Genomic DNA, 23,269 nt, shown 5'->3' on the forward strand with positions numbered 1-23,269 from the left:
TTATTTATTTATTGTATTTATTTATTGTGTTTATTGTATTTATGTATTTATTTATGTATTTATTTATTTATTGTATTTATTTTTTATTGTATTTATTTATTGTGTTTATTGTATTTATTGTATTTATTTATTGTATTTATTTTATTTATTTATTTATTTTATTTATTTATTGTATGTCTTTATTTATTTTATTTATTTATTGTATTTATTTATTTATTGTATTTATTTATCTATTTATTGTATTTATTTATTGTATTTATTGTATTTATTTTATTTATTTATTTATTTTATTTATTTATTGTATGTCTTTATTTATTTTATTTATTTATTGTATTTATTTATTTATTTATTGTATTTATTGTATTTATTTATTGTATTTATTGTATTTATTTATTTATTTATTTTATTTATTTATTGTATTTATTGTATTTATTTATTTTATTTATTTATTGTATTTATTGTATTTATTTATTGTATTTATTTATTTTATTTATTTATTGTATTTATTTATTGTATTTATTGTATTGTATTTATTTATTGTATTTATTGTATTGTATTTATTTATTTATTGTATTTATTGTATTGTATTTATTTATTTATTGTATTTATTGTATTTATTTATTTATTGTATGTCTTTATTTATTGTATTTATTTATTTATTTATTTATTGTATTTATTGTATTTATTTATTTATTGTATGTCTTTATTTATTGTATTTATTTATTGTATTTATTTATTGTATTTATTGTATTTATTTATTTATTTTTTCCACTTCCTGGAGACGCATTACCCTGCGCCCGGTTGCTAAGCATGGCGGCGCTGCTCAGGCTGTGTATATTGGGCTGCTTATTGTGCAGAAACTCTGCGGATTCTGCCAACTTTAGCGCCAGTCTCTCAGACACGAACCGAACACGGTTGGACCGGGCTGAATCTGATAACCCAACGGAGGAGGCAGGAGGAGAAAACTGGACTTCGGCTCCGGTTTCTTTGCCCGCAGCGGCTCCGGCCGAGCTCAGCACCGCTGCCCCTGAAGCGGAGACTCCCGAACCCCCAGCCGAACAGGATCCGGCCCGGGCGGCCACCGCATCGCTGCCCTTACCGCTGTCTGGATCTGTACCATTACCAGTCACTCGAGGTAGATCGATAGAAGCACGTGGAAGAAAGTAGCTGCGGGTCCGAGATGTGCTGTTAGCCACGTTAGCATCTGTAGCTAGCGCTAGTTCTAACGTCTAACCAACGTCTCTTATATTCACCTTAAAATACTATCTACTGATAAAGGTAGCTAACATCACTCAGATCATTACAATTAGTGCGTTAATGCACTAAAAAAGGATGTATAATTGACTGAAAATGAAAATAGGATGAACTCTGGTGGTTCTCACGCTGGGTATTGAAAAATAGCGCCACCTAGCTGAACCAGTCAATCAATAATCAGCTGATTAATCTAGCTATAGCTAATGAAAATAATCATTAATCATCAGTTAGCTAATTTATTTATTTTTCCAAAAGCAATGCTAATAAATAAGTAATATTATTTTTATTAATAAAATGTATTTTTTAATATTTCAAATAATAGCAATGATGAAAATGAGAATTGTGAAATGCTCCATACTGTGAGCCACAACCCCCAAAACCCCTGATCAAGACACGATGGACCAGTTTGATCAAGTTGGTCCTACTAGTCAACCAGCTGGGTCATACTGGTTGACTGCTTGAGCTGGAGCTGGCCTGGCTGTTTCCTCAGCAGGGTCATTAGTAGTAATATCAACACAAGCCTCAGAGTCATGTTTTGGTGGACTTTAGGGACAAAACGAGATATAGATGGGTTATAGATGTTGGCCTAATAAGTGAAAGTTTAACAGCAGGGTCATAAAGCATACTAGTAAGATTATAGGTGACCCCTCTCACCCTGGTCACAAGCTCTTTCACCCACTATCACCCTGTCCTACCAGAGCAGCACAACTAGGCATGCTGGCAGCTTTTCACCAGAGCTGTGGCTCTCATCACCCACAGAAGATCCCTCACAACTATATTCTGGGTTATAACAGTTTCTATCCATATGCCATGAGGCTTGTGAACACCTCCACCCCCCTTTCCGCTCTGACTGACTGGCTGAACTCACCCATTACCCCATGCACCCATTAATATGAGCCCACTACTGTATCGCTGCTACATGTACCAAAACTGTTTACTTGTGTTCTTCACAATGCACTTAACTAAACTTTACTGTAGTGTACTGTTATTTATATATATATATATATATATATATATATATATATATATATATATATATATATTTATTATTATTATTATTATTATTATATATATCTATATATTTTTTTTAATTATATTTATTTAGTTTCTCTATTTTTATATTGATATTTATATGTCAGTAAATGGAGGAACTGCAAAGTAAGAATTTCATTGTACAGTGTAACTGCTTGTTTCTGAAAAAAAAACAAACACCCCATACCACTCTGTAGTAAACTGTAAATGATAGTAGGGTGTATTTCTTCTCAGATCGTCAGTATTGTTGCTGCCCCCCAAAAAACTCTCTAATCTATAATTTTACTCTTGTATTCGTATCTTGACATAATGTGAATCTGTCAGTTGTGATAAGATAAGATAAGATAGTCCTTTATTAGTCCCGCAGTGGGGAAATTCACAGTGTAACAGCAGAAAGGGATAGCAGGACACTCAGTTACAAAAATTTAGATAAATAATTTACACTATATACACAATATAAATAAGAATTAAAAAAGTAATAAACAATGATTTATGTTGTATTAGAATTTAAAGACGAATGGACCAATAGAAACACTTGAAAAGGTCAAGAAGGTTTTTTCCTCCTCCTGTAAAATGACAACTTTTATAGTGGAGCTTTTTGTTTACTTCAGGCTGCTTTAGATTAAATGAAGACAGATGTTCTATCACAGTCACTAGCCTACGACCCCCAACATTTAGACGTTGTCCTGCTCTAACACCCCCAGTTTACACCTTGGGTGTTAATAACGCTTAGCACCTGTTGGAGTAAGACGACATCAAACATCAACAAGGGAATGAGGATCGTCTGATGAGTTGGAGCAGAGGCGGTAGAGCAGTAAAACATGTAAATGTGTGAACTGATAGGGGATAGGAACAGGTGGGATTCAGGGTGCTAGATAATGGCATAAACAGGGGATGTGAATACTCCCTCAGAGTTCATTATAGAGAAACTGACCAACTCGCATTTCTTGGCAGTGGTCAGTGGAACCAGGTCAGTTTCCGTGACCGTAATATAAATATAGCCACCAATTTGAACCACCAGTGAACCTACACATGCCTTCTAAGTTTTATATGGACTGTTGGTGATGGTAGAATAGTGGTGAATCTGAAAAAGGGGACTATTTTGCCTGGGGTGTCCTGCAAGTATCCCTCCACCATATATGTGTTTCAGAAAAAAGTGTAGGCCAGAATGTAGGCTCTCAAATTTGTCTCCGGCTTTAGGCAGTGTGTTCATAACTATTAGGTGAAGAACTTTCTGTGAGGGAGGTTTTATTAGAGCTTCTGACGTCTGCTTCCCTTCACCTCCACTTTAGAACTCCAGTTCTGACTGAGTAAGGTTATCTAGAACCAAGCGTTTCACACCTAACCCATCAAAAAGCCCCACTCTGAATGACTTAGTTCAAACTGTTAAATTGTGTATTTTGAAGGAATTTCCCTTTATGTCTTCAATATTCATCAGAATCGTCTATTAGAACGTGTTGCAGTTAATAACCATCTTCCCTTAATGCAAAACACAGTAACTCCTCATCACAGTATTAGTCTGTGTAATATTTATTTATCAATACTTTGCACTGTAAACATCCCATAATGTCACTAAAATAATAAATATAATAATAATATATAGTAAGAGACGTCGCAGTCGTTATTTGTACAGATCTAAAATGAATGTGATATTTTGCTCCGAATGTCTGTCTGATATTCTTCTCTTGGCCCAGTCTCAGATCTGTGCCCGTGCAACGTGCAGAGCGAGCAGTGTGATGTGAACTGTTGCTGTGACCCGGACTGCTCTCAGGAACTGCCGCTTTTCACCCGCTGCTCAGTCCAGAAAGTCACGTAAGTTCTTCAGCAAGAGACACAAGCTCATATCTTCCGACCCTGTACCAGATCCAGCGCGCGCAGCGTGTCCGAATGACTTTTGCTTAGAAGCTGAAAAATAAACGATTAAACGAACACTAACCCCGATTTGTGTTTGGTCAGTGGTGACCCCAGACGGTGCAGCCAGGAAGCAGCTCTTTACAGCCTCAGCACGACACCAGAGGGCTTATCGCAAGTGCAGGCGTCCGTCCAGCGCGAGGTCAACCCTGATGTTTTCTGTGTACAGTCTGCTAACTGTGAGTGCACCCTTACCTTCCAGAGACGCACTGACTGCAGGAGCAGTTACAGAATTACAGAATAACTGAGCGGACATTATAGTTACACCACACTGTTACAGAGTTCACATTAAGGGTGGACGATGTGGCACAAACAAAAGGGCTATAGGGCTCATATCTCACCTTAAAGGACCCATATATCATCACTCTTTAAAAGACATGTATCCTAGCCGAAAGAACTTGTATCTCACCTTAAAGTGCTTGTATCCCACCCCAAAGGGCCCGTGTCCCACCCCAAAGGGCCCGTGTCCCACCCCAAAGGGCCCGTGTCCCACAATAAAGGGCCCGTATCCCACCATAAAGGGCCCATCTCAAACACTTTCTTCTTGTAAATTCATTTATTACAGAGATTCTAGTCGGTGTGCAGGGTGTACTCTTCCTCTTTTATACACCACATGCTTTATTGTGTTCTGGTTTTAGATGATCAGGGCCTGTCCTTCGTCACACCAAACACTCCCACAGAGCAGAATTTCGATTATCTCTTCAATCGATTTGTGGGATTCTTCTTCGGGGGCTCTGGTGGGACAGGCAGTGTACTACAGACTCCTGTACAGGGAAACTCTCCAGGATATTTGGTAAAGTTCCGTAGTTTCTGCTGCTTATTTCTGTTCTATGCTCTAATTAAAGTGCTTGTATCCCACCTGAAAGTGCTTGTATCCCACCCTAAATGGCCCGTAACCCACCCTAAATGGCCCATATCCTACCTTAAAGGGCCCATACCTATAGTAGTTACTACTGTTGTTTTTTTTTATACTGTTTACATGTATTTGCTCAATTAATTATAATTAATTACATACATTAAATTAAATTATATATATAAATTATATAATACGTTTACACAGAATAACATTTTATCCAGTTCATTTTACACCCTGACAGATTTCAGTCTTCACTGTTTATTTTGATGTAAAAACAAGACAAGTACACACAATAATACATTTCATAAGCTTTTAATCATATTAAAATATCTCCTTTTTAATCTGTGGTTATTCTATTCCACCCCAAATCTGTCACACCCCATTTAGTCCATCAGGGCCTACTGAAGGCAGGAAATAGTTGGATCAGGTGGGGTGGATTAGGGTTGGATTCTGCAGGAAGGTAGCTCTCAGGAACAGGTTGGAGGCCACTGTTCTGTGGCATCGCTCCAAAGATCCTTTTTTGCAACTTTGCAACTCTGCAGTGCCCTAAGGCATACTCTAGGAATGCAGAAATATCAGCTGTTCAGTCAGTAGGACAAGCGAACACCATTTAATGCATGGCGAATAGTCCAATTTCACTGGTTACGCTGCAAAACAACCCGCAGTAGGTTTTTAAATTAACAAATAAATATGAGATCATAGCTTACGCCTGCTGTCTTTTCCCTCAGTATGGAGATATCATGCAGACGGAGGATGAGGCCGGACAGCGTGATTTCTTCAGGCTTCCAGCGTTGGCTGGGACGGCAAACTGCCTGGATTCAAACCCAGCAGGTGCAGAAATCTCAGAACTCACAACAATTCTGTTTAATTGATTATTTAGGAAACGATTCAGTCCATCATAAAATCAGTACTGCGTTGCTATACAGATCTACACAGACACACAGCAGTCAGTGTTCGGTCCATTTCAGTACAGGGTGAATTCATTATTTTGTAGCTACTGTAAATTATTTAAGATCTACTATAAATTAAAGATCTACTGATCTACTAAGTATTTGGTATCTAATTTGAACTATTCAGTATCTGCTATACTTTATTCAGTATCTGCTATAATTTATTCAGTATCTGCTATAATTTATTCTGTAGCTACTAACTACTATAATTTATTCAGTGGCTGCTATAATTTATTTTGTAGCTACTAACTACTATAATTTATTCAGTGGCTGCTATAATTTATTCAGTAGCTACTATCATTTATTCAGTATCTGCAATAATTTATTCTGTAGCTACTAACTACTATAATTTATTCAGTATCTGCTATAATTTATTCAGTATCTGCTATAATTTATTCTGTAGCTACTAACTACTATAATTTATTCAGTGGCTGCTATAATTTATTCTGTAGCTACTAACTACTATAATTTATTCAGTGGCTGCTATAATTTATTCAGTAGCTACTATCATTTATGCAGTATCTGCAATAATTTATTCTGTAGCTACTAACTACTATAATTTATTCAGTATCTGCTATAATTTATTCAGTATGTGCTATAATTTATTCTGTAGCTACTAACTACTATAATTTATTCAGTGGCTGCTATAATTTATTCAGTAGCTACTAACTACTATCATTTATTCAGTATCTGCAATAATTTATTCTGTAGCTACTAACTACTATAATTTATTCAGTGGCTGCTATAATTTATTCAGTAGCTACTATCATTTATGCAGTATCTGCAATAATTTATTCTGTAGCTACTAACTACTATAATTTATTCAGTATCTGCTATAATTTATTCAGTATCTGCTATAATTTATTCTGTAGCTACTAACTACTATAATTTATTCAGTGGCTGCTATAATTTATTCAGTAGCTACTAACTACTATCATTTATTCAGTATCTGCAATAATTTATTCTGTAGCTACTAACTACTATAATTTATTCAGTGGCTGCTATAATTTATTCAGTAGCTACTATCATTTATGCAGTATCTGCAATAATTTATTCTGTAGCTACTAACTACTATAATTTATTTAGTATCTGCTATAATTCAGTGGCTGCTATAATTTATTCTGTATCTGCTATAATTCAATGGCTGCTATAATTTATTCAGTATCTGCTATAATTTATTCAGTAGCTACTATAATTTATTCAGTATCTGCTATAATTTATTCTGTAGCTACTAACTACTATAATTTATTCAGTGGCTGCTATAATTTATTCAGTGGCTGCTATAATTTATTCAGTGGCTGCTATAATTTATTCAGTATCTGCAATAATTTATTCTGTAGCTACTAACTACTATAATTTATTCAGTATCTGCTATAATTTATTCTGTAGCTACTAACTACTATAATTTATTCAGTATCTGCTATAATTCAATGGCTGCTATAATTTATTCAGTATCTGCTATAATTCAATGGCTGCTATAATTTATTCAGTAGCTACTATAATTTATTCAGTATCTGCTATAATTTATTCTGTAGCTACTAACTACTATAATTTATTCAGTGGCTGCTATAATTTATTCAGTATCTGCTATAATTTATTCAGTAGCTACTATAATTTATTCAGTATCTGCTATAATTTATTCTGTAGCTACTAACTACTATAATTTATTCAGTGGCTGCTCTAATTTTTTCAGTGGCTGCTATAATTTGTTCAGTATTTACTCTAAATGATTGAGAACCCACGATGAATTGTTTGGTATCTGTTATTAATCATTCGGTAGGAATGATCCAGTTTTTACCATGATTTATGCAGTAACCACTATGAATTATCCATTATCTACTTATGAATTGTTTTAGGCCGATAATATTTGAAAGGGTTAAACTGAAGCTGAATTTTATCTGCTGCTTCCCAGCGTTTCTGCAGGATCAGACGAGCAGCTGCGTGAGGAGTTTTGCTTTGGCACAGGACTGCACCACTTTACAGGCTTTGAGCTTAAGGACTTACACCAGCTTCCGCATCTTCTCAGTGAGTTACTATACATTTGCACCCATTGCTGACACCGATGTGCAAATGCACACATATAAAGCTTGTCTATTCTCTGTAGAGAAGTACTGCCAATAGAATAGGACTCTCTGGAGCAGATAAATAAACATGACCCTATTGGCTCTGTGCTGCCTAATGCCAGGCGTGGGCTAGAGGGGTATAAAGCTCCCCAGCAATGCTGTGGAGCAGTGGAAGAACTGTGTTCTCTGGAATGATGGTGGTGGAGCTCCATCTAATACTTTTGGGATGAGTTTGGGATGATGAGGTGGGGTGGTGATGATCTTCTAACATCCTAACCTCACTAACGCTCTTGTACTGGATGCAACCAAATCCTCACAGCAATGCTCCTCCAAAATCTAGTAGAAAGCCTTCTTCTTTCCTGGACCGTAGAGACTTACTTCAACAAACCTCTTTTTAATACCATTGATCTGCGCAGTGAATGAGCAGGTGTCCCAATACTTTTGTCCATATAGTGTAGGATTTGTCGCGTATGCCTAGTACAGATTTCTGACCACTTGTTGTTTTTGTTTTGCAGGGGAAGGACACTGAAGCTAATGTAAGAGAGCGCTTCCTCACACACTCCTCGCTTCTTTAGAGTTCTTGCACTTAGACTACACGTCCTCACTCAGACTGTGAAGCTGGGGATATAACGCTCTGTCCAAGCACATTTCCGCTTGTCTGACATGCTTTGGAAACTGAGCCCCGTAATCCTGTGCTCACTGGACGGTCTGTCTTACCTCAGTGCCAAACTGCACAGCATTTAGGCCATCACACTCTCAGCCGGGTCTCGCAGGTGTAACAGCAGACACACTAACACCCGCACGAAGCGTGACCTGATCAGCTCTGATCAGGCTGGATTATAGTAGGATTAGCTGAGCGTCTACGCTAGTGTCTCTGACTGAAGCAGGGTGTGTGTGTGTGTGTGTGTGTGTGTGTGTGTGTGTGTGTGTGTGTGTGTGTCACAGCTGGTGGCAGTGGGGGTGGAGGCCGTTATCCTGCAGTCCGTTGAGGGCACACAGACGATGGTGGACGCAGCTGCTGATTTTGCCTTTCAGCCCGAGTTTCTGCAACCAGCTGAAGTCTGTAACCAGGTGGTGCTGCAGGTGAGCTCTGACCATAATCATGCTGACTGTAAGGCAAAAAATGACCTCAGCAGGTTTCCAGAAAAAATACATACAGCAATATTTTATGAGTGTACAGTGGGGAGAACAAGTATTTGATACACTGCTGATTTTTCAGGTTTTCCCACTTGCAAAGCATGTAGAAGACTGTAATTTTTATCATAGGTACTCTTCAACTGTGAGTGATGGAATCTAAAACAAAAATCCAGAAAAATACATTGTATGATTTTTAAATAATTAATTTCCATTTTATTGTGGGAAATAAGTATTTGATCATCTATCAACCAGTAAGAATTTTGGCTCTCACAGACATGTTACTTCTTCTTTAAGAAGCCCTCCTGTTCTCCACTCATTACCTGTATTAACTGCACCTGTTTGAACTCGTTACCTGTATAAAAGACACCTGTCCACACACTCAATCAGTCAGACTCCAGCATCTCCACAATGCCCAAGACCAGAGAGCTTTGTAAGGACATCAGGGATAAAATTGTAGACCTGCACAAGGCTGGGATGGGCTACAGGACAATAGGCAAGCAGCTTGGTGAGAAGGCAACAACTGTTGGTGCAATTATTAGAAAATGGAAGAAATGCAAAATAACGGATAATCTCCCTCGGTCTGGGGCGCCATGCAAGATCTCACCTCGTGGAGCATCAATGATCTTGAGGAAGGTGAGGAATGAGCCCAGAATTACACGGCAGGACCTGGTCAATGACCTGAATAGAGCTGGGACCACAGTCTCAAAGAAAACAATCAGTAACACTCTACGCCGTCAAGGATTAAAATCCTGCAGTGCACGCAAGGTGCCCTTCCTCAAGCCAACGCATGTCAAAGCCCGTCTGAAGTTTGCAAATGACCATCTGAATGATCCAGAGGAGGAATGGGAGAAGGTCATGTGGTCTGATGAGACAAAAATAGAACTTTTTGGTTTAAACTCCACTCGTCATGTTTGGAGGAAGAAGAATGATGAGTACAACCCCAAGAACACCATCCCAACCGTGAAGCATGGCGGTGGAAACATCATTCTTTGGGGATGCTTTTCTGCAAAGGGGACAGGACGACTGCACCGTATTGTGGGAAGGATGGATGGGGCCATGTATCGTGAGATTTTGGCCAACAACCTCCTTCCCTCAGTAAGAGCACTGAAGATGGGTCGTGGCTGGGTCTTCCAGCATGATATCGACCCAAAACACACAGCCAGGGCAACTAAAGAGTGGCTCCGTAGGAAACATCTTAAGGTCCTGGAGTGGCCTAGCCAGTCTCCAGACCTGAATCCAATAGAAAATCTTTGGAGGGAGCTTAAAGTCCGTGTGGCCCAGCGACAGCCACGAAACCTGAAGGCTCTGGAGGAGATCTGTATGGAGGAATGGGCCAAAATCCCTGCTGCAGTGTGTGCAAACCTTGTCAAGAACTACAGGAAACGTCTCATCTCTGTAATTGCAAACAAAGGTTTCTGTACCAAATATTAAGTTTCTTTTTCTGGTGTATCAAATACTTATTTCCCACAATAAAATGGAAATTAATTATTTAAAAATCATACAATGTATTTTTCTGGATTTTTGTTTTAGATTCCATCACTCACAGTTGAAGAGTATCTATGATAAAAATTACAGTCTTCTACATGCTTTGCAAGTGGGAAAACCTGAAAAATCAGCAGTGTATCAAATACTTGTTCTCCCCACTGTATAATGATATATAACTTTATATACCTCACACTTCCACTCACTGGCCACTTTATTAGAAACACCGTCCTTCATATTGCAGGAATCTCAGTATGAATACTGTATAGTTGGCCACTGTTGGCTGTGCAACATGAGGGACATCTAGTGGTCATAAGATGGTAGTACATCATAGGGTGCATCGTCTACACCAGGGATGGGCAATGCAGTCTTTAGGACAGCACACCTGATTCAACTCACCTGTTAATTGCCAGGTTCAGTACTTGGTAATGCATTCTGGGATATTTGGCTGTGTCACATCAGATCAGGTCTGTCAGAGCAGGAAAACCAGCAAACTGTGCTGGACTCCAGCCCCCGTTGCCCACCCACCCCTGCTCTACACTGTGGTTTTCTTATCTGATGTTCAGTAATGATGACATTCATGTTAATTACTGTATTATTTGCATTTTAGACCGTTTCTGACCACAGAACTGCTTTTGTCCAGACGCTAATGGGGTTGTGGTCCATTTTCAGCACAGCAGTGACACCTACATGGTAGTGTTCATGGTAGTGTGTGTGTGTGTGTGTGTGTGTGTGTGTGTGTGTGTGTGGTGCCGCTGGTACAAGTGTATCAGGCACAGCAGTGCTGTCCAAAAATATCTGGACAGGAGCAGCTCTGTGGTCAGAGACTGACCCCTAATAAAGGTGCTCCAGTCAACCGATGAGCTCCAGTCTCTAACTGAAGTGGTGGTGCTACAAGAGTGGGGTTTCTGATAAAGTGGCCAGGCAGTGTATTTTAATAGGATTCTAATGGAATTAGAGGAAATGGTTAATGACCGTGCTGAACTTTTCCAGGTGAAATACACAGTCAGGTATGGGGAAGCTGGTCAGATTGTGGGAGTGACCGCATCATTTGTGCTCGCCGCGGTCAGTAATGCCATGCTGCCCATACAGCAGAAGTTTCAAATAGCCTTCGTTCAGGTGAGCATCCCTTTCCTAATATCCTAATAGTGGCAACATACTCGGTGATAAAATATCCACAGCAGACTTAACAACTCTGTACACTGTATTTTTGTTTAGGAGGATAAAAGTGATGCAACGCTTCGCTCAAGTGGCAATCCTGGTTATGTGGTGGGACTGCCCCTTGTGGCAGGATGGAGAACTGCAGAATATCCTTTCCCACAGTCAAATCCAAAGCCACGTTGCGGATATATGACATTTCAAAATATTGAAATGCTCTGTGCCATCACTCAGTTCTACAGGACTACAAAGATTAGCTGCAGGCAAACCCATATAGAAGGCTAGGGGACGCTATATGGACAAAAGTATTGGGACACTTGCTAATTTATTATCGCTTCTTCTGAAATCAAGGGTATTAAAAAGAGTTCCCCACTCCTAACTCCCCTACTCATCCCAGAAGTACTGGATGGAGCACCACCATCATTCCAGATACCACAGTTCAATGCTGGGGGGCTTTATACCCCTCTAGCATGGTGTTGATCTGCTTCAGAGAGTCCCATTCTATTGGCAGTACTTCTTCTCTACAGGCACTTGACAAGCTGTGTGTGTGTGTGTGTGTGTGTGTGTGTGTGTGTGTGTGTGTGTGTGTGTGCGCGTGTGCATTTGCACATCTGTGTCAGCTATACGTGCAGCTTAAAGTAGCCACATGCGTTCATTAGAAGGGGTGTCCACAAATATTTGGACATATAGTGTATTGTAATAGTATGGCACTGTTATGTAAACTACTGTGTACCTAACTAACACTCCATGTTTTAGTTCATGTTCTAGATAACAGTGAGCCAGAAACCACATAATCAAGTCCATTAGAGATTACTGAACACCTCCACACTCTTTGTGATCATTTAGACGTTAATTTGTGATCAAACACGTTAGTGTGTGTGTGTGTGTGTGTGTGTGTGTGTGTGTGTGTGTGTGTGTGTGTGTGTGTGTGTGTGTGTATGTGTTTGTGTGTGTTTACTACCACAGATGGGGCAAATGCAGAGGACACATTTCGCTGTACAGTGACACATACATGCACCTTTACTTTACCTTAACTACCTTCACTGGGGTAAGTCGAAGCACTAATCCCGAGGGATCACTCACCGTACTACAGAGCTCTGCAGATCAGGACTGTCTGTTCGGCGTCCCCCAACGGTCACCTGTCCTGTTTGGAAAGGATACGGTATCAGGTTGCACCTTTAGGTAAGGAGCAGTATTTGGTACACCCCATGTATTAAACCCTGGAGAACCACTTTTAATGGTTTCCACTGGTGTTCAGTTCACTGTTCTACTGAAGCAGTAACTTACACATCTGCTGTGACCATACCAGTGACTGTAGGAAGCATGGACCGTGCAACATCTCTAAAGTGAAGCACCTACAGAAGCCTAGAGCTTCTACTGGCTGGTTGCAGTTTGATGTGTAGCTCCGCCCATCACCATATGTTTCAGTGACCATGCAGCTCTGCCCATTTTCCATTTGATTTTCCGTCTCTCCATCTCCAGTGTCTCCAAACTCCAGCAGTTAGTCTCCCTGTGCTGATACTGACCCGGTTTTTCACCCTTACTCTGCTATATTGTAAGAAGGCGGGGCTACACTTAGGAATGAAGTGATTGACAGACAGACATTACATGAAGGAGAAGAGTTGTAGAGAAACTTACATGAGCTGCACTTTTACTGGTGGAGCACTGTTCCACTTACCGGACAAACTGGAGTCCAGGGGGAAATCCGCTCTGCTTTTGTACGGGAAGCTCAATGAAGACGGTCTGAGACACTGAGGCTTGGTCTGATAGAAGGGGGCGGGTCTACTAAATGAGTAGGCGAGTCTGGCTCCGCCTCTGCTCTCTGGTTTCAGATTTGACAACATGGTGGACATTCACACTAATGAAGTATTCATTTATTAATATAGTCTTTTAAAATATTGTATAGATTGCCTCTTGTATCTGTTTGTATCTGTATTGTGTGTGTGTGTGTGTGTGTGTGTGTTAAAATCCAATGTAGGCTGGAGGATGGAGCTAACTGTTCGTTAGTTTCTGAAGTCATTTTAGGGACACTTAAGGGTCAGAGTTTTCCGGACTACGTAGCATCTTTTGGGAATTCTCCGCCTCAAAACCTCATGGACTGGGTGCCCATAGAGAACCAAACCATGATAACGGTAACAAACCTCTTAATCAGTCCATTTACACCCAATATAAACACATTATAATTATTTAACCTACAATCATAACCGATGCTCCCAGGTGGTGTAGCTGTCTAAGTGCTAACTTATTAATCGGGAGGTTTGATCCCCAGCGATGCCACAGTCCTCCCTCTCCCCATCACTCAGTGTGGGCGATGCTAGCCAGCGCTGTTGTCTGTTAACCTTTAGCAGTTAGTGTTCACCTCCAAGCGTGTTGAGCTCCAGTAGTGTTGCATTAGTGGCAGTTTGGGAAGATGTGGTGGAGCTTTATGAGGTGCTAGCCTTCTTCCTATCAGCATTGGTAGGTTCATGTCATGGGGTAGTTCTAGATAATGGGGATGGGGGGGGGGGGGGGGGGGGGGTTGGAAAATGACTAAAATTGGGGTAAAACTAAAATAAATAAATAATGTAATACATGTAATTATGGAATGTATTTATTTATGTATTAATTTATGAATTATTTCCTCTTTTGAACTTTGAAATACATTAAGAGAATGATTTTTTTTTTATATATATAATAATGGCCATTAAAACAATAAAATCACATAACTGCTTAATTCATTCACATTTACTGTGATTCAGTACTGATTATTGGGCAGTTTGCATGACCATGATGCATATTTAAATTTCTGCTGCTGCTGTTCTCTCTTACAGTACAACAGTCTGAAGTACAGACTGGTTTCTAACCATTGTGCCTCAAATAATTTCAATTATTTTTTGCAATCATTAAAAAATACTAGGCATGTATTGTTCCAGTGCATTTTTTACTATAATTAAAATATTTACTATACTACTATATAGTAGTAGAAATAGTATTATACTACTTCATTATCAGTTCTGGAAGCCCTTTAAAGGTAAAGGACCAGATGTTTTTGCAGTGGTTACTGATGTAGTGGGGGTTTTTAGCAAGAGGAAGCTCTTGCTTGTCTACAAGCAGTATTTCTCAAGAGTGTGAGTGAAGCAACCTGAGAGCCACTGTAATGCTGAGGAACAGTCTTGTCTTGTCAGAGCGTGCAGGGATGCAGTATCCCGCTGTCGTATCATCTTGAAGTAAAATGGACCAAGTACGGAACCTTGGAGAACCCCCAATCCCAGATTGTGAGCGTCATGGAAATAATCAAATTCAACACCAGCACCTTAGTAAGCTACTAACACACTCATCGGTTCCACATTCCTCAATCTATATATGTACCATATAATATATACATATGTACTCACACACACAGACAAACTATATGTCTAATGCAAAATTAAGTTGCAGCCATTGCTGACACAGATGTGCAAATGCATGCACACACACAGCTTGTCTAGTGGGGATGATGAAGTAGGGTGGTGCTTATCCAACATCCTGACCTCACTAATGCTCTTGTAGCTGAATACAATCAAATCCTCACAACAATGCTACCTTTGACACCTAGCAGAAAGTCTTCTTCTCTGGACAGTAGAGACAGTTACGCCAACAGAAGCAGGATCAGCTCTTTTTAATACCCTTAATTTTAGAAGAAGCAATGAATGAGCAGGTGTCCCATTACTTTTGTCCAAACAGTTTATTTGAAACGTGTTCTGGTCGTCTTTGCTTTAGTTAAACTGTGGTTTTTAGTTTTGAGTAATGTATATGGCAGTTTGTCCCCTTTTCTGTTTGTCTTCACAGCCCTCTCCCTCCACCGGTGGCATCGTCCCGGTCACCAGCTCAGTGAGCTTCATAGACGTTTCTGCTTCGGCCAGTCCCGGCTTCAGAGTTGCTCCCACCATCAACGCCAAACTACCCTTCGACTTCTTCTTCCCGTTTGTATGAACAAGAACTGCTGCAAATCGCTGGAAAACCAGCCTTCCAGAGTCGTTGACATGCTCCTGCAATCAACACTGCAGTGTCCACTCTACACCTGAGAAGGTTTCTTCAGCTGGAAGCACAGCTGGCACTGAACTGCTTCCTTAACCCCCATTCATTTCCTTTAAATATGAGAAGGCCTGTTTTTTTATACACCATATTTTCTAATAATGTAGGTACTGTACAGTTTCTAATTTATTAGGTAAATAATAAATGTAAATAGTAAATGATTCAGTAAATCAGTTGTAATAAAGAACATTTATTTAAAAATGTACAAAATATTGTGTAAAGTATACAAAGTATTTCTCAAAGCAGTCCATAGAAAGTTAAATTTACAGACAATGTGCACATAATTCTGCAATTTGCAGCAAAACACTTTGAATAATAAGATTTTATCATAAGCCTGCAGATGTCAAAGCTGTTCCCACAAACCCTCTGAGTGAGCTCACACACCTCCCACCCATCAGTTACTCATTTCAAGCTCGGAAGGGCCACAGTAATGCAGCTAAATGTTTACTGCATAGCTTATCGTTTATTCAGTACTTCAGTACTCTGCTAATTCACTAACGTATGATTCCTTACTGCACTGACTCACTTCACTGTACTGTACAAATTCACTCTAACATCTGATTCACTACTGAAGTACTTCACTAACATCTGGTTCTTACTAACATTCTGATTCAGTACTGTACTAAATCATTACAGCCTCTGCCTCATTGCTATATCCTGACAAGAATAACTGATTCAGTACTCTGCTGTTTCTTTATAGAATGATTCTGATTCATTACAGCTACCGTACTATATTGATTTAATATGATAACTGATTCAGTACTGTACGAATTCATTACAGCATCTGACTCATTATACTGACTAAATACCTGATTCAGTACTCTGCTGTTTCTTTATAGAATGATTCTAATAAATGTTCAAAAAAAAAAACGTTTCCATGTAACAATTCTATGCCTACAACATTCTCTTCCATTCTGATTCACTATAACTGATTCAGTTTTGTACTAATTCAATATAACAAGATTCATTACAGTGCTGATTCAGTACTAAAGTATATAATAAATGATTCAGTACTTCACTAATTCCACATAACATGATTCATTACGGTCCTGATTCAGTATTGTACTAATTCAATATGACATGATTCATTTATGTTGATTTAATACTATACTAATTTAATATGATAACTGATTCAGTGATTCTGTAATTCAATATAACATGATTCATTACAATACTGATTCAATACTGTACTAATTCCACATAACATGATTCATTACAGTGCTGATTCAGTACTGTACTAATTGCACATAATTCATTACAGTGCTGATTCAGTATTTACTACATGATAACTGATTCAGTACTTTACTAATTCCACATAACATGATTCATTACAGTGCCGATTCTAAGTTGCAGCGATTTACTATAATAACTCTATATTTACTATAATAACACTAATCTACTTAATACCTGTGTTGATACTGCACTGATTCACTTTAATACCCTAATTACTTTACTGACTGATTCAGTACTGCACTGATTCATTATCATACCCGATTAGACTACACAGCTGAAGCTTTACTGTGACCCTACTGAAACCACACAGAACAGCGCTGACCTAAACCCGTTCGTCTTTAATTAAGTATGCTAATTAAGTTATAATTGCCTTCATTTGCTTCCCTTCACAACACACGCAGATGTGGCCAGCCTTCGCACAGTGCAGGTCTTCGTACTGTACACTCCACAGCTGGAGAGCATCAGCACTGGATGTTGTGTTGCTTTAGCAGCGCCCGCAGCCTGCTGAGCTCCTGCTCCTGTAAAAAAAGATTCAGGACTGTTTGTCATGCTCAGACCAGGAGGGCTTCAGCAGCAGGCTCTCAGTTTAAAGCCTTAGTCTGAACGTAGCGGATCAGCCAAGACATGGTATGCCTTGCAGATCAAGTGCAGAACTGAAGAAGCGGACTTCAGACACTGTTTTCCCTGCTCCAAAACATGCCCTCGCCAAGAGCTTCATTATTAACTGATGACCCAAATGAACTGGAGCAGCGAAAAGCACTACGCAACAAATACAGACTTGCCAGGCTAGCAGACACTCACCATCATGGCCTTCTGTTCCTGGAGCTCGCTGACTTGCTGGACGAGCCGATCGTTGCTCTCTTGCACTTTCTGGATTTTGTGATGAGCTCGGTTCTCCACTGTCACCAGAATACCTGCATGACACGTCAATAATCATCATTTATAAAATGGAATTAATAGAAATGTCATTTTCCCACATTTATCACCCTTTTAAACGTGTAGAATTAAACTCAGCTGCAGATGATCAGAACATGGTTGGAGAGGATTATTCTGGAGGAGTCTGGAGTCTTATTTAAACCTCAGACGTTTAGTCTGGTCTGTTCTCGATTGATGGTTGAAGTAAGGGGTGAAGAAGATCACCATCATGGCCAGATCCAGAGAGCACACTGAGGCCTTCAAGAAGAAGGGCGGAGACTGGGAAGAGGTTTACAAGTGAAACAGCTGACCAGCATGGCCAGATCAGACATTCCAAGCAAGTTCAGCCCAACAGCAGATCCACAGGATGAGTAAAGAAGCCTCCAACAATCCTAAAATATCATCAGGGTAGATCTTAGCCCACAGCTGACGATAAAGTCCAGCATCTACCATCAGAAAGAGAAGTCTGAGGTTTTAATGAGCGTCCTAATTTCTTCCCATGACTGTGCCAAGCCCTTCATTTAATATCAGGTAATCTTCTGGTGGAACTGAACAACAACTGGTGCAGCAGTACAGCGCTACCTACTGAGCTACAACTCCAAAGGTGCTCTTTAACCCTGTGAGCCTACCATTAATGATCCTGGCCACCCTCCACAGCCTGAGCAGGATCAGGAAGCCCATTCCATCGAAGGCATCCTCTTTGGAGATGTAAACGATGTCCAGGACGAAGGACACCACCACAACTATCCCATCAAACACCTCAAACTTATGCTTGAAAAACTCCAGCCGATACGCATACAGCTTCATGATCAGCTCCACCATGAAGAAGGTCAGGAGGGCCAGGCTGAGGTAGTGGAATACCTGCAGTGTGGACAGAGGGAACGGTAAACACAAATGTAACAAATATCTGATAATGTCTTTATCATTTTTTATTTTTGTAAACCAGTCAATCAACTAACAGTTATTTATTTTTTATTCTCAAAATGATAGGTTAGGGTCTCGATGGGTATGGGTATGGATTTGTATGGGTCTGGATGGGTATGAATTTGTATGGATGGTATGGTATGGATGGGTATGGGTCTGGATGGGTATAGATTTGTATGGATGGGTATGGGTCTGGATGGGTATGGGTCTGGATGGGTATAGATTTGTATGGATGGGTATGGGTCTGGATGGGTATAGATTTGTATGGATGGGTATAGATTTGTATGGATGGGTATGGGTCTGGATGGGTATAGATTTGTATTGATGGGTATGGTATGGATGGGTATAGATTTGTATGGATGGGTATGGGTCTGGATGAGTATGTGTCTGGATGGGTATAGATTTGTATGGATGGGTATAGATTTGTATGGATGGGTATGGGTCTGGATGGGTATAGATTTGTATGGATGGGTATAGATTTGTATGGATGGGTATGGGTCTGGATGGGTATAGATTTGTATGGATGGGTATAGATTTGTATGGATGGGTATGGGTCTGGATGGGTATAGATTTGTATGGATGGGTATGGGTCTGAATGGGTATAGATTTGTATGAATGGGTATGGGTCTGGATGGGTATAGATTTGTATGGATGGATGGTTATGGTATGGATGGGGTATGGTGAGTATGGATGGGGTATTCTGAGTATAGACTGTGTGTTAAATGTGTCCTGTTTGTACCTGTGGAGCGATCCTGTGTTGGTCTGCTTTGATTATGGAGAGGTCAATCAGCAGCTCACACAGAACAAAAATGGCATCCAAGACTACCAGGCACACAACAGCTATCTAGAACCCAAAACAACATGTATTAATCAACTGTACAGATCAGCACTGCTGACCAACATTGACTGTGGTTTCCAAAAGTATTTAGACACTTTAACTTGTTGCACACTTTATTAGACATTTCTTTGGACTTCATGGCCTGGTTTCACAGACCACTGCTTCTCCAAACAAAGTCCAATCAATTCAGAAGGCAACAGGTGGACACCTACGTCTAATTCTGGACACACCACCAGGATAATTAAAGCTAACAGGACACACCTGACCACAACGTGGTGTGCCCCAGCGCAGGTCTGACTCTCTAAAGTCATGTCTTATCTGACTGTAAGTAAGATTCAGAGATCCCAAGCTGGATTGCTGGTACCTGAAACCTCTCAGAGCTGAAGAGCCTCTTCATGGACTCTCTGAAGGTCACCAGGGTGGTGTGGGTCTGCTTCGCCTCTTCCAGCTCATCAGGGGTCTCTTTCAGTTCTTCTTTGTGCCACTGGGAGAGGCTGTGGTGATCGTCCCCCACTGCAGTGAAGAACCTCAGATAGCGATGGGACATGGTGCCTGGTCTCCCACCAATCAACAGTAAAACTCTGCAGAGAGGAGAACGTCTACTCTTTCGGATAATCACATCATTTTAACATCATATAGCAACTGTACCTTAAAATAGCAGCTTTAGTGAATTCTCCAGAGTGACTTACAAGGTTTCTCATATTACAGAGTTGGGCCAATGTAGAGGTACGGGTTAGCTGTCTTGCCCAAGGACTCTTACTTCCTGTAAGACCAGGAATCCGTCTTGCCACATCACAAGGTAGTGGTAGTGTTATCGTTTGCGCCACACAATCCACCACAGGATGCACAGGGGTGCATTGGATGACACTCCCCAAGTGCGAAAACTATAGATAAACTATATAAACACACCTATAGATGGTCTGGAAAATCCAAGTGCACCAAAACGCGCCACTACAGTGTAGGAACCACATCGTCTCACGCTGATTGGTCAGACCTGTCTGGGGGCGGAGCAGGAATGTAAATACTGTAAGAAGGTCCTGTGTTCTAGACTAGGTAGCAGCAGCAGAGACGGCATCTACTCACAGCTGTAGTATCGTTAACTATCTGGGCAGGAAACCAGGTTCAGACATGGCTACAGGAGCCGATTAGCTCTAACCTGCAGAGCTACACCACCTGATCGTTGGGTCGGGTCGAGGTTGGATCACATTCCCACCACAAACAAACCTCTCCAGAATTTGTGATGACCAGGAAAGTGCAGACGTGGTTACAGATTTAAATCCAGGTCTGTTTTCTATATATGATTGGTCACTGCCACAAAAACCTTGTATCTCCAAAACAACAACAGCTTTACAGCTTCTTAACTTTCAATGGAAAACAATGTAAAATATTTGATTCAGGGTCATTTTGGAGCATTTCTATTGGTCCATTCATCATGAAATTACCATAAAATACAATGCAATTGTATCTGCAATGCAATGAACAATTGCAAGATTTACATTATGGAGATAAGTGTTTTGTTTTATTATATATATATTATTATGATATTTATTATAATTTTAATTGTTTAATTTCTGATATATGTATGTGTATATATGTGTGTGTGTGTGGCAAATGCATGGTTGGATAACAACACTACCTGCCAGTGAGCGACCACTCCAAGTAGGAGACTGGGGTTCAATTCCCAGTCTGGGTGACTGTGCTGTGCTACGCCAATAAGAGTCCTTGGGCAAGACTCCTAACACTACATTGGTCCACCTCTGTAATACGAGTACTGTAATATGTAAGTCGCTGTGGATGACAGTGTGCCATAAATGTAAATATGATAAATAATACATTTTAAAAATAATAAATTAATAATCAAACTTCAGTTTGAGCAGCAAACAAGGGAAGAAGCAGCAGAATGTAGGATGTGGTCTCTCCTCCCCACATTACATTAAGCAATACATGAAGTTCTGCATTGGCAAAGACACGCAGAGCACAGAACCCAGCACTGCACTCGAATACCCTCAATATTACAGTAACAGGTAATCAATACTGATCAATAACCAATAATGCACTGATGATCTGCAACCCTTCAGCTCATGCAGCCACTGTTCTACACGGTCATACTTCAGTGCTGACCAATCCCCTGCGCTGATCACCATCACTGCATTTCTCCAGACTTGTGCAGAACTCGTGATTTCCTCCCCACTCAGCAGCTCCTCGGTAAACATGCAGCTCGTGCACTTCGGGCAGCACAAACGCAGCAACGTGTGTGTGTGTGTGTGTGTGTGTGTAAAGCTAAACTCACCGTCCTGCTCGGAGCCTCCAGGAGGGGGGTTTGTTTGGAAGGCTACGTGCTCGCGCCCTCTGTTTTTGCACGCAGAGCCTCAGTGAGGCGGTTTCAGGTCAGAGCTGCTGGACTGGCTGATGGTGCCGCGGTCAGACAGCACTTCTACACGGAGGGCAGGGGGGAGGTGGTCCGCTCAAAACAGCCCCGTTTCCTCCAAACTTTGACCCCCCAAAACTCCGCCTCGACTGCGCTCGAGCTCCAGCTGCAGCTTCTTCACGCTCCTCTGCCTTTCCACACGCACACGAGCGCACGCGCGCGCACACAATTTCCATAAAGCACATGCAGTTGCAGACAGAGGGGGCGCTATAGAGAGCTACGGACACGTAGACGGGTTTATCTACTCTCTACCAGGTTTGAGGAGGAGCATTGCTGTGAGGATTTGATTGCATTAAGCGATGAGAGTGTTGTTAGTGAGGTCAGGATAATGGGTTATGATCACCACCCCACCTCATCATCCCCAACTCAGCCCAAAAGTACTGGATGGAGCTCCTCCACCATCATTCCAGAGAACACAGCTCCTCCACTGCTCCACAGCTCCTCAATGCTGGGGGTCTTTACACCCCTCTAGCCCACACCTGGCATTAGGCAGCATGGAGCCAATAGGGTCATGATGTTGATCTGCTCCAGAGAGTCCTATTCTATTGGCAGTACTTCTTCTCTACAGGGACTAGACAAGCTGTGTGAGTGTGTGTGTGTGTGTGTGTGTGTGTGTGTGTGTGTGTGCATTTGCACATCTGTGTCAGCAATGGGTGCAACTTAAAGTAGCTGAATGCATTCATTGGAGAAGGGGTGTCCACAAACATTTGGACATGTAGTGTAGATAGACAGAGAGACAAGCAGACAGAAAGAAAATAAGACAGACAGACAGACAGACAGTGACGTCACTGTTCTAGTTAATTCCAGTGTGGTGGGCGTGGTTTGTTCGGGGACTGTTTGTCGACATACAATCAACGTCAGACATGAATGAACGAATGGCAGCACAGGACACGCAGGGCAGCAGCTCTGCACTTTAGAGTCATATAAAACTCATAAAATACGTCACAAAAATCAATAAACTAATATCAAATAATATACAAGTAAATGAGGAGCCGCACTGACGTCACGGCGCTGAAGCTCGAGCACTGTCACGCG

General features: G+C 40.6%; 2 protein-coding genes across 2 annotated transcripts; one reads left to right on the forward strand and one right to left on the reverse strand.

The window, feature by feature from the left end:
• Positions 1 to 804: 804 nt before the first annotated feature.
• On the forward strand, positions 805 to 16,968 carry tctn1 (tectonic family member 1). The gene is made up of 14 exons (XM_072659636.1): positions 805 to 1,135; positions 3,981 to 4,098; positions 4,243 to 4,376; positions 4,836 to 4,990; positions 5,782 to 5,884; positions 7,916 to 8,028; positions 8,582 to 8,602; positions 9,012 to 9,149; positions 11,679 to 11,804; positions 11,904 to 11,992; positions 12,888 to 13,025; positions 13,822 to 13,975; positions 15,008 to 15,139; positions 15,651 to 16,968. Exons 1-14 carry the CDS (start codon positions 811 to 813, stop codon positions 15,792 to 15,794), a joined length of 1,890 nt encoding a protein of 629 aa, XP_072515737.1. The 5' UTR covers positions 805 to 810; the 3' UTR covers positions 15,795 to 16,968.
• On the reverse strand, positions 16,067 to 22,365 carry hvcn1 (hydrogen voltage-gated channel 1). Its single transcript, XM_072659638.1, has 6 exons — positions 22,097 to 22,365; positions 20,171 to 20,387; positions 19,708 to 19,812; positions 18,674 to 18,905; positions 17,931 to 18,043; positions 16,067 to 17,647 (listed from the first exon to the last, which is right to left on the reverse strand). The coding sequence occupies exons 2-6, from the start codon at positions 20,351 to 20,353 to the stop codon at positions 17,591 to 17,593; spliced, it is 690 nt and encodes a 229-aa protein (XP_072515739.1). The 5' UTR covers positions 20,354 to 20,387; positions 22,097 to 22,365; the 3' UTR covers positions 16,067 to 17,590.
• Positions 22,366 to 23,269: the final 904 nt, after the last annotated feature.

Source organism: Salminus brasiliensis, chromosome 16 (genome assembly GCF_030463535.1).
Source record: "Salminus brasiliensis chromosome 16, fSalBra1.hap2, whole genome shotgun sequence".
Lineage (NCBI taxonomy): Eukaryota > Metazoa > Chordata > Actinopteri > Characiformes > Bryconidae > Salminus > Salminus brasiliensis.